Raw genomic sequence first — 12,546 nt, forward strand, 5'->3', positions numbered from 1 at the left:
TTCTTGATTTTTTTCTCGCTGAAATTATTTATAAATTCAAGAAGTTATTATCCATAAGATCTGTCCTGTATTACTATACCAACTTCTAAATGCCCTTGAAGTGTAAGTTTGTCTACAAACAACACTTATCTGGTGATAAAACCTATTTGTAAATAATGTCCAATGGTGAATAATGCCTAACTGTATATAAGGTCCAAATGTGAATAATACCTACCTGTAAATAATGTCCAATGGTGAATAATGTCTAACTGTATATAAGGTCCAAATGTGAATAATACCTACCTGTAAATGATGTCCAATGGTGAATAATCCCTAACTGTATATAAGGTCCAAATGTGAATAATACCTACCTGTAAATAATGTCCAATGGTGAATAATGTCTAACTGTATATAAGGTCCAAATGTGAATAATACCTACCTGTAAATAATGTCCAATTGTGAATAATGCCTATCTGTATATAAGGTCCAACTGTGAATAATACCTACCTGTAAATAATGTCCAATGGTGAATAATGTCTAACTGTATATAAGGTCCAAATGTGAATAATACCTACCTGTAAATAATGTCCAATTGTGAATAATGCCTATCTGTATATAAGGTCCAACTGTGAATAATACCTACCTGTAAATAATGTCCAATGGTGAATAATCCCTAACTGTATATAAGGTCCAAATGTGAATAATACCTACCTGTAAATAATGTCCAATGGTGAATAATGCCTAACTGTATATAAGGTCCAACTGTGAATAATACCTACCTGTAAATAATGTCCAATGGTGAATAATCCCTAACTGTATATAAGGTCCAACTGTGAATAATACCTACCTGTAAATAATGTCCAGTTGTAATAAATACCTTCATGTTGATAGTCAACCTGTGAGAAATACCTACCTGTAAATAATGTCCACCTGTGAAAAATATTTACACTTATATAGACAACCTGTGCATGATGCTTATCTGTAAACAATGGCCACCTATTTAAAGATCGATATGTGTAAATAATCCAATGTATGCACATATTGTGAAAAATACCCTGCAGTCAATAACGGCGGCCCGCTGCTTGCTAGTTATATGGCGGGCTTACAACTTTATTTTATAGCCGGCCCTATGGGCCAATCCATTTTCCATGGGTATATATTTTACCATGTCTCTGACTACAGGTGATATTTTGAAAACTGTTTTAATTGTTGTAGCTAGACGACGTCTGTACGTATTTTACGTGATCAATCAAATCGTAACTTTCACAGTCAGCCTACCCTTTAATCTAACACTAAACGTGACTGGTCGAAAGAATGGTTTCAGCGACCATGTCTTTTGGTTACATTTGCTGTGGCGCATGTTTACTTTTCATAAGGAGAGTTACAAATCCTCTGTGTTAATTGCATAAAGAACATGTAGAGAACATTCTTGCCAAAAATAGTGATCAATCTGACTTTGCCTGTTTGTCTGTTTTACATGGCAGTGACACTAAATGAATCAACAGGGACCACCATGTTGTGCTTTGTAAAATTTACATTTGCATATGTTTATGTTGACCTCACAATAAGTAATTCTTTGATAAGAGTATTTTAACACCATACCTATGTTTCCTATTTTTAATACAGGGGTGGTTACATGTTCACAAGGCCAGCAATATTTTCCAGCTATCAGCTGGATGGGCTTCCTGGTATTTTTAGGAGTTTCAAACACTGCAAAAGTAGGAATAATACATCGTACATATTGAGGACAATGCCTACCTGTATATTGCCTGTACATAACAGCATGAAAATAATCCACACCGGCAATAATGCCTAATACTCATTTTGTATTTGCATTGATACAGATGCCTCACCCCGCCAGTGGTATATTATGCTCCTGAGACATCTGGGTGAGATACTGGGTCTGATTCCTACAATATGTGAAATCTATGTCTGTAAAGCCCGGGTTAATATTTGATAATATAATACTCAAGCACATCCTAATGAGTGAATGAGTTTGGTTAAAACAACTTTGAGTAGGTATTCGGGTTATGTGCTGGTGTCAGCTTGATATGGTGTGTCAGCGATGTGCAGCTTTTGTAACGACTAGCCCAGTGTGTTTAACACTGGAGTGTAGATGCACCGGACTGTGTAAAGTAGTTGGTCCGATCCATAATATTTGTTGTTTGCCTGCCTGGCTCCCAGCGTTAAAGGAATATAACAAAGACTTGAGTCAATAAAATGTGTCTTCATTGGGTACACATCACCTTTGTTATGACGTGTAACATCACTTTTCAGGCCTCAGCTTAATGCAGTGGTTGGGCCGTATATGTTCAGCTATTTTGCCTTTCCTCCCACACCCTCAGTCATTGAAATGCTCTTCAAGTCGTCCCAAGCATTCGTTCACCCTGAGCTATGTGTGACTGTTACAAAGTAGCCTGAGTAAACGTGTTCGCTGAGGAACACTTCCTTGTCTGTGTCAAATGCAGTGGTATTTGTTCGGAACCAATCCTGTACCAACAACGGATCATCCCTTGAATACCTATGGCTCTGTTTAAGTGTGACAATGCAAAGAAAACAGTGTTTAGTCTGGGTTGTAAGGTTGTGACTGTGTTGCAGAGAACAGGACGAAATGACATAGTGAAACACATACACGCTTTAGTAATAATAAACGTATAAACATATATGCATAGCTTCGGTAATAGACAGGATATTGTATCAGTGCCAATGTTTATGTTTACGACACGAATGCCTAGTTGTTGGTATTTCCCAAGCGAAATTACCAATGCAAAGGAAATAGTGTCTAGTGTAGGCTATATGGTACTGACTGTGTTGCTTCGGGATTTTCCCCATCAATGAACAACACGATATGACATAAGTGAGACGTATGCACACTTCCTTAATGGTGAAAACACACACACTGGACAGTTTAATGTCAAGCATCTGATTTTGTATCACTGAAACCTATGTTGTGGATCGTTGTTCATGCTATCAGCCACAGGTTTTGACAACAGCATTCCGAGCGATCATTTGAGACCATTCTGAATGACATCTATGGACACGAAAGGGGCTCCCCTGGATTCCCACTGACAATACGAATAGTGATCTTCATGGACATATGTGAACAAAAGCACCCACTGGGTGGTTTAACACAGTCGTCTAGGTCACTGTCACCGCGTCCTTCTAATGATTTCATGCTTTGATGGCTCAAATAAAACTGAATGGAGAACAGCCATTTGTCACAGATATTGTCCTTTCGCTTCGTTCAAAAATATTAGATAGACACATTTGCTTTTTCTGTCAGTATCTTGTCAGGTTGAATATGTTCGACCCACTGTATAGAGTCCTGCGTGTGTGAAAGTACTGCTTCTGACTTTTGCTTAATGTCGCCTTGAATGAAGGCATTCGTGATAGGAACATCTTGTACAAACTGATATCAGTTACTTTTTGCAGCCCGTATTGAGCACTTGACGGGAGGACTTTACATACAAGCAACAACTGACAATTTGCCACGGATATATCCCTTTTGTTTTGTTCTAAGAATATTCGATGGACACATTTGCATTTACTGACGTCATCATTTGAGATTATATATTCACAAGCTGTCGTGATAGCTCTAGCTGCAGAAGGTAATGTGTGGAGCGTACGTGAACTACTTCGGACTTAAATGTAAATACAGCTCATTTATGGTACGAAGATCTTGTTCAAACTGATAGTATTTACTTTTTGTAGCGTGTTTTGAAGACGTGACGAGGACTTTTTTACCGGGAGCGGGTACAGACTATTCCGTACTGAAGGGAACCGCCACAGCTATATTTACAGCTAATTCTACTTCCTGGTCCCCGGAGCCCACTCGCACTGCAGTGGGTGTGTCATGAAGCTTACGTCAGTCATGCAAGACCTCGCTCAAGAATAGGACACATAGTCCCATCTGGACAAAGAATACATTCTACAAAATGTCAGGAAATCATTTCCCGACAATTTGTGGACTATTTCTTGTACTGACTTGTGTTTCTTCAAGCTTTATTAACTTTGAACCAGGATTTGAGTACCAGTACAAGTATGACTCCAACGCAAATGTGAAAAATCTTGGAGACTTTCAAGTATTAGCCAAGGTGAGTTTCTGAGACCTGCTTCATTTCCATATTTCTTATTTCGTATATGCTAACACAAACTGTGCTTGAAATAAATTAACAGGTCTAAATATGGGAATGGGAATGCAAGACCTCGCTCAAGACACTGTGGGAGGTAATCCACAATACATGTGGTGCAGGTTTAACAATTTGGGAATACACACACTGGTGTTTCGCATTAAAGGGGTTAGCGAACGAGAGAGAACGACAAAAATATCTGAATTCTGAGAGAGTTAATCCGCATTATTTTAGTTAGTTATGGGGTTGCAGCTTATTGTGGAACAAAAGTCAGAAGTGATGCAGATTTAACGAGCGCTGGCAAGTTAGGAATTCCAAATCTTGAATTGGCAGGACCGCATTTTCGTGGTCTCTGAAACAACGAAGCTCAAGTGCCAATGTACCTTCATACGGCATGACAAGAAATAAATGGTGTCCTTAAGTAAGTGCTGTTAAGTAAGGAACAATTAATTACAACATAAAGGCATGAGTGAGTGAGTGAGTGAGTGAGTGGGTGGGTGAGTCTAGTTTTCGCAGCATTCAGTAATATTGCAACTATATGGCGACGGCCTGTAAATAATCGAGTCTGGACCAGACAATGCGGTGTTCAACAGCATGAGCATCGATCTGCGCAACTGGAGACCGATGACATGTATCAACCAATCCCGCTAGTCGCCTCTCACGACAAGTATAGTCGCCTTTAATGGCAAGCAAGGGATGCTGATGACCTACTCTACCCCAGACTTTCACGGTTTCATAAAGGCATAAGTGAAAAAGCGATCGTGATTAATGAAACTAACAGGTGGAACATTGTGTTTACAGGTGTCAAGATGAAAGCAAAATAGGGAACCGTAATTTATATGGATTCGATTTATGAAAGTTAATGTGGAGGCTATAACCCTGTAGACGCGTAGATTCTTCACATTTATGCACTCTGTGAAGCCTATGTCTGCACTCACTCACTCACTCACTCACACTTGAATTATGTCAGCCAGATAGGATGATGTTTAAGGAAGGCTACGGGGGGAGACCTTCCCCTTAAGCTGACTATTTTACAGTCATGTCATAATTTTTGTTAAGATAATTAGGACGTGTATCAATTTTTTTGTTTGTCTTTAACCTGCTGTCTGACCTTTGCTTTTCGTTGAACACTTGAGGAAAATACATGTTAACGTTGTACATATGTCGACAGTGTTTTCTAGGAAACACTCACGCAGGGCTGTGTGACCGGATTTCCTAGTAGTCTGCCATTCACAGACAAGTGCGACACAAACACGCTTTGAAACATACATGATTATGAATACTTAATTAAGTATTAAGGACATCAGCTCATGTCACTGTGTCCTTTGAAGGCATTCTCAGTTAATGTTGTACGCTTGGTTTGACAAGTAACTAGTTTAGTGCACATATCGACTTGCAATGTTTCTAGGGGTTGGGTCAATATGCTCTTAGCGTTGCTGTGATGGGAGACAGGAGCTGGATCCCTCCAGTTGTTAGACAGAGGATCTGTATTCGTAGACGATATTGTCACTTTAAACAAAAGCACCATTCTTTTAGAATAGACATGTATGGTTTTTTCTGAGATATGAGAGTGAACGTGTGAGCAAGTGAAATCTTTGAGTGAAAACAACGTTAAATGAGTGTGGAAGTTCATGTTATAGATATTCTTTATTTCCTCAGCTGAATAAAGATACATCGTGGTATATTTGTTTGATATATTTACATGTAGATCACAAACAGGGAAGTACAGATACTTACAAACAATTTACAAAGAAATGGTTCCAGTGGTTGACAGTTGTACATGCATTGGCCATGCATTCAAACCACACATTATCATCAAGGGATATACAATCTACCGTTGGAGGACCTCCGAGTATGAAACATCGAGTCAGTTCTTCGTTTCTCTTCCAAAGACCGGAAGAGGTATTTACGTCTACTGTGTCAATAACTGATTTCATATGACAATCTCTCTGGCGCCTTGTCAGCTCGCTGTACTAGAGAACATGTTTGACAATATTGCATATATACACATATTGGGTGGATACGCTGTGTATTGATATGTACCAAGTTTGCAATACAGTGAAACAGATCAGGTCGTAGGATCGATATATTCTGAATAGAATCTATGTTGATTTCCCCTAGACGTCAACTCTTTACATACATGTATAGATATTTTCAGCATCATGAATGGTTTTCGTAATATGGACATTCCATCGTGGTATAGTTTATATGAAAATGTCTGTTTTAGCTATTACTACGTATACCTCAATGATCTCTGTAAAGAAGACAAAATTGACATCACGTATATTTTAGTGCCAAAACATGCTTTATATTTTGCAAAGAAGAAAACATATTTTATATTGTATACAAATATCAGCATTCATTTTAGCGTTTATATTATAAATACATTATGTCGTATTGTATTATAGTCTCGCACAACACTTAAGGTGGTCAATTTTTATGTTATTTAAAGTATGTTTATGCATTTGTTGTTAGTTGAGACTGAAATAGCCACTCTGTTTGTCTGTAATAATGATTCTGTATCAGTCTCTACAATGACACTCTGGCTACACTTGGATTGGTCGCAAACTAAAGAAATACGTCACATTTTCGCCTGTAGTTAGTTGACTTCAGTATGAAATATATGAGGATCAGGTGCTGGTCTGGGGTCATGTCGTGACGAGAGATCACGGCTGCTTGTATCAGTAGTCAATTACATGTTTGTTATCAGTTTCTGCTTGACTTGGCCGGGAGTCGAGATCTGAAGGTCGTAGCGACACGGCTGGAAGTCCGCTCACTGGGACGTACTGAAACATTCACTAACATACTCATGAATTACGTCTCCAGGGTGGAGCTGGGTGGGTGGAGGGTATGATGCGGTTGGTAATATAATTGAGGTGATTACTGGAGGCTGGTCATACATCAAGCCCAAATGTTCTCGAACGCCGATGTGTCGAATTCCAGGTTGTGTGGAAGAACATCCACACTCACCCACGAGAGGGAGACAGGTGGCGTATCCTTCATACGTAGCTCCCCTTTAGCTTCAGGTGTGTCTGTTCAAGTAGGATCTCACGTCTTAGTTACAAGGTAAATATTGTATCTCAGTGTAATCGGGACTCAATAATTTACGTACGTGTCTTGACTCCCTCAAGTGTTACTCTTGTATTGGCTGACTGACAATGCTATAGTGTTTATCCTTTCAAGCACTGGCTTGATTGTGCCAGATGACTCATCATTATGAGCCTTACTGTATACATTTCGAGGGTTAGATATTTAAAATAAGTGATTAAGTATTAGTTTTACACCGCTTTAGCAATGCATGTATTTCAGCAATATTGCGGCGAATGACATCATAAAGAGGCTTAACATGTAGTACTCATGTGGGGAATCAAACCGGGAGTTCGATATGATTAGCGAACGTTTCAACTGCAAGGCTACCCAACCGCCCCTGTTGACAGGAAGACAAGGCCCAATGTTACCTTGTTCGTTGCACAATCAAGACAAAATATCTTATACCTATTCCCAAATCTGCACAGGCATCTACCCATATATGTACACGTACACCGTCAACTATACCTACATCGGCAATACTACACCTTCATCAACGCCTTCCCATCTATCCACATCTACACAAAACTCCACTCCTTGATAACCTACACCTGCGCCGAGCCCTAATCTATGTACATATACAGCTGCGTCCATGCCTACATCCACGAAGCTGTACCTACATCTATGTCCGACCCATATCTACATCTATATATGTATGTACATATACACCTTCATCTATGCCTACACCCACAAAGCTGCACCTACATCTATGTCCGACCCATATCTACATCTATATATGTATGTACATACACACCTTCATCTATGCCTACACCCACGAAGCTGCACCTACATCTATGTCCGACCCATATCTACATCTATATATGTATGTACATATACACCTTCATCTATGCCTACACCCACGAAGCTGTACCTACATCTATGTCCGACCCATATCTACATCTATATATGTATGTACATATACACCTTCATCTATGCCTACACCCACAAAGCTGCACCTACATCTATGTCCGACCCATATCTACATCTATATATGTATGTACATATACACCTTCATCTATGCCTACATCCACGAAGCTGTACCTACATCTATGTCCGACCCATATCTACATCTATATATGTATGTACATATACACCTTCATCTATGCCTACACCCACAAAGCTGCACCTACATCTATGTCCGACCCATATCTACATCTATATATGTATGTACATACACACCTTCATCTATGCCTACACCCACGAAGCTGCACCTACATCTATGTCTAATCCTTATTCTCCATCTACACATCTATGTACATACCATCCAAATCCACTCCTACACCTTGATCAATATAACATATGTACCAACATCTAAACATACACTTTCATCTGTTCCCACATCACGTGGCTAAGCCTTCATCTACGCCTACACCTTTATCTATATCTACATCACATGAACTACGCGTAGGCCCAACTAAACCTCTGCAACAACACGTACCCCTTGACCTACACCTACAGTTAAATCTACATCTTCAAATATGGCAACAGTATCACTTGAAACTAGGTGTATCAACCCTTAAGATGTGTAATCCCGTGAAAATTATGTACAAGAACATGTCATTGTGTAATCAAGAGTGTAATTAGATTTAGGACTGATATTGCCGTCACGCTGAGGAGTGCAACAAGCTCTTTCTTGATGCTACAGAATACTAACGCTGAAATCAATCTCTCAATTTATTCAGAGAGCCAGGTAAAGCGTAATAATCACGCAATTTTCTTCTGTCTACAGCACATGTCTGATCTAGAAGTATCCTTGGACAAACCTGCAGTTGTCATTCGAGCTGGCCAGTAGCCTACAATTTCCCATTAAGAAAGGTGATTTCTTATGGGGTATCATTTTCATGATCATGACGATATCAAATGTCGACCTTAAAAATCATAAAATTAATCCTCTTTGGCAAAAATATGACTTGACCTCTAAAATCAGTTGAGAAATATATTTATTTTAAAGACTAATCATTTTCATGACACTAGTGATCAGGAACATGCGATATGATCCGTGGTATTGTTTGCGTAACTATCGTGTATATGAATTAAGAGGCCGTGTGAGGCCATTTGAAAACGATGAGTAGGATAATTTGAGCACAACTTTGGGTCCTCGATGTAAACTGTTTTTGTCACAGGACGTAATGTAAATCTTAGAAATGTACTACTTTTGTCACAGGATGTAATGTAGGTCTTTGGTATGAATTGCCTCTGTCACAGGAGGTACTGCAGATCTAAGACGTGAAGTGCTTTTGTCACAGGATGTAATGCAGACGTACTGAAACAGGAAGTGATACAGACTTTAGACCTAGACTGCTATTGGAAAGGAAGTGATGCAGATTTTAGATCTAAACTGCTTTTGGACAAGAAGTTATGCAGATTTTAGATCTAAACTGCTTTTGGACAAGAAGTGATGCAGATTTTAGATCTAAACTGCTTTTAGACAAGACGTTATGCAGATTTTAGACCTACACTGCTTTTGGACAAGACGTGATGCAGCTTTTAGACCTAAACTGCTTTTGTACAGGAAGTGATGTGGATTTTAGACCTAAACTGCTTTTGGACAGGAAGTGATGCAGATTACTTCCTCTGAAGTATTGGAGGAAACGTCAACTGTAGCTATTAGCTCTTGTGTCTTGAAACAATTGTATCATACGTACCTTGTTTGAGTCTACTTGCGATGGGTGATATTTACGACCGAATACCATATACTGACTTTACAATCACTCACTGGTGTGCCATATCATATGCCAGAAACATTCATATGCCCCATGTCCCAGAGTTACATCTGGATGTCACTGAAATAAAACCCAAAGGAACTCTAAACTTGGACATTTTACTTTATGTAACGTATGTCACTGTTGTTTATCCGCATGTGTTAACGGCATCGTTTGTCGTGTTGTTACACCCATGGTATCGTGTGCGTGTGTGTGTATATGTGTGTGTGTATATGTGTGTATATGTGTGTGTGTGAGTGTGTGTGCGTGCGCGCGCGCACACACACACAAAATGTAGGGAGATTGTAGCATTTACAGTATGACGTCATCACATATACAATATGGCGTCACAGTAGGAACAAAGTTCTAAAGTGACTCTTTCAAAGCTTCATTATCTATGAATTCGAAGTAGTGTTCTTTTAAAATTCGTTTTCGTTTGTCTGAATTTTGAACTTGATGAAAAAGGAAATGTTGTGAATTTAACATCATTTCCTTTGGCACAGACAACTAGATGCTCAGTCAGTAGGATATATCTGGTTTCACTTTATTTTGTTGTTTATGGACACAATCCCGGGCTGAGGACTTCATAAAGATATGAACAGATAAAATAGTAAATGTTGAACATAGCGTTCTGAGAGGCCGTGAACTGGATAGACTATAAATGAAAATAGTGGCCAAGTGTGACATTTTAAAACTAATTAGGCTGATTATAGAGACACAAATATTTTATTTATGCTCACCAGCCACTGTTTCTCTATGGTTATTGTTGTCAGACATATAGCACAGCTTCAAAAGAGTCCCAAAAGAGCTTGTCAGTTCAAACATTAAAAAGCATGACAAAAAATGAAACCCTGACAAGTGAAAAGTTGATTTTATTACTTTATTTTACTGCTCTGAGTATATCAAATAATGATAATAATAGGTGTTCTCGAAAAGTTAAATATATCCTGCCTCGCCTATTGCACATGTCACAAATAAGTCAATTATACACCGGAAAATACACAGGAACATACGGTACACGTCACAATTCGTAACTGCATCGGACATCATTCTGTTACTGTTACTTCCCATCTAGAACATCCTCCACATACCGACTATAAACAGCCAATGACATCATCTTGTGTCATATTAAATTTAGTACTCCGTCATTATGTACGTCTTTGATTCAGGTCGGCTACATCAACGTTGGTGACAACGTCGGCGTCGGCGTCGGCGTCGGCGTCGGCGTCGGCGTCGGCGACAGCAGCAAAGGACAAGAGATCTTCGTGAAGATGTATGCTCTGCAGCTGAAGACCAAACAGTCAGAACGTAACTATCACTTCTACTCTTACAACTCGTAATCTTACTACTACTACTACTACTACTACTACTACTACTACTACTACTACTACTACTACTACTACTACTACTACTACTACTACTACTACTACTACTACTACTACTACTACTACTACTACTACTACTACTACTACTACTACTACTACTGTTATCAACACTATTTTTATTGACGCAAAACTAGTTTATCTCATTATCACCACTGCCACTACTTCGCAGCGTTTGACTCAAAAATGCTCACAGGGCGTTAATTCGGCTATTCCAACTATAACTATATACATTCCTGCTACAGCTGCTACACAAGAACGGTTAAACGGGGGGAAGACCTATACAGTCAAACCTAGATAGTGTTGCGGAAGTCTAGGGCTGTTTTGTCGCCTTAGAATATGTCTGCACAACATACAATACGACACTGTACAGGGCACAGTGTGCTCCTTTACATGTCGTGTGATACTTTGACGTGCAATGTTTAATTCTAACCAGTTCCCACTTGTGCATCTTGTTCTCACTACACCCAACGCCAACATTCCTTCCACTTCAACACCCTACCCCATCTCACTCTCCTTAGTCTGTAAATAATCGAGTCTGGACCAGACAATCCAGTGATCACCAGCATGAACATCCATCCAAGGAACTGGGATACGATGACATGTGTCAACAAAATCAATGAGTCTGACCATCCAATCTCGTCAGTCGGGTTGTTGGAGACCAGTTCTAGATCTTCATGTGTCCCACAGCCTTCAAGAATACTACATCACTATAAGTAAACAAACACATAAAATATGACCTTATATACAATTCGTCAAGGAACGCCTCCTTAATAATATTCCTTTCCATGCATCGTAAGTGTATGAAACAGAGGCGAAAGTGACAGTCACAAAGGTTTCTCCAAAGTGAACATTTAGTGGTTACAGGTGTCAACTGTGTTACACACAGAACACATGACTCACCACTGGGCTTGTCCCGGAATGACACCGACGTGATTATCATCTGTGTATGGCGAAGGGTAACACTTCATGCAGGTGCCCTGTTATGTAGATTGCACATCAGTCATTAGAAACGTACACGTACCTGTGAATACTCTCACTGAAATAGTTCAGGAGTTTTCCACATGGATACCCATAAAACTTCAATACTTCAGTGAACACTTTAACATGTCTACGTCCGTCGGTTGAAATACGAATCCTGTCAAGTAGAATATATTAGACTCGTGGTATGTGGTATACAATCACAAAAGTGAACTACATGTTTCCTCCTCTCCAGTTGTAAAGTGTCTCAAATCCTTTTTACGGCCTAAGTAAACCTTACATACA

The 12,546-nt window shown here is 39.3% G+C and overlaps 1 protein-coding gene across 1 annotated transcript in view; it reads left to right on the top strand.

Annotated features, from left to right (window-relative positions):
- The first annotated feature begins 3,534 nt into the window (after positions 1-3,534).
- Positions 3,535-12,546, top strand: part of LOC137268965 (uncharacterized) — a 106,949-nt gene continuing 97,937 nt past the window's right edge. Inside the window, exons 1-2 of the mRNA XM_067803589.1 lie at positions 3,535-4,073; positions 11,068-11,206. Of these exons, the coding sequence (XP_067659690.1) occupies positions 3,915-4,073; positions 11,068-11,206 (298 nt within the window). The 5' untranslated portion in view covers positions 3,535-3,914. The remainder of the gene's footprint in view (positions 4,074-11,067; positions 11,207-12,546) is intronic.

Source organism: Haliotis asinina, chromosome 16 (assembly GCF_037392515.1).
Source record: "Haliotis asinina isolate JCU_RB_2024 chromosome 16, JCU_Hal_asi_v2, whole genome shotgun sequence".
In the NCBI taxonomy this organism is placed as follows: Eukaryota; Metazoa; Mollusca; class Gastropoda; order Lepetellida; family Haliotidae; genus Haliotis; species Haliotis asinina.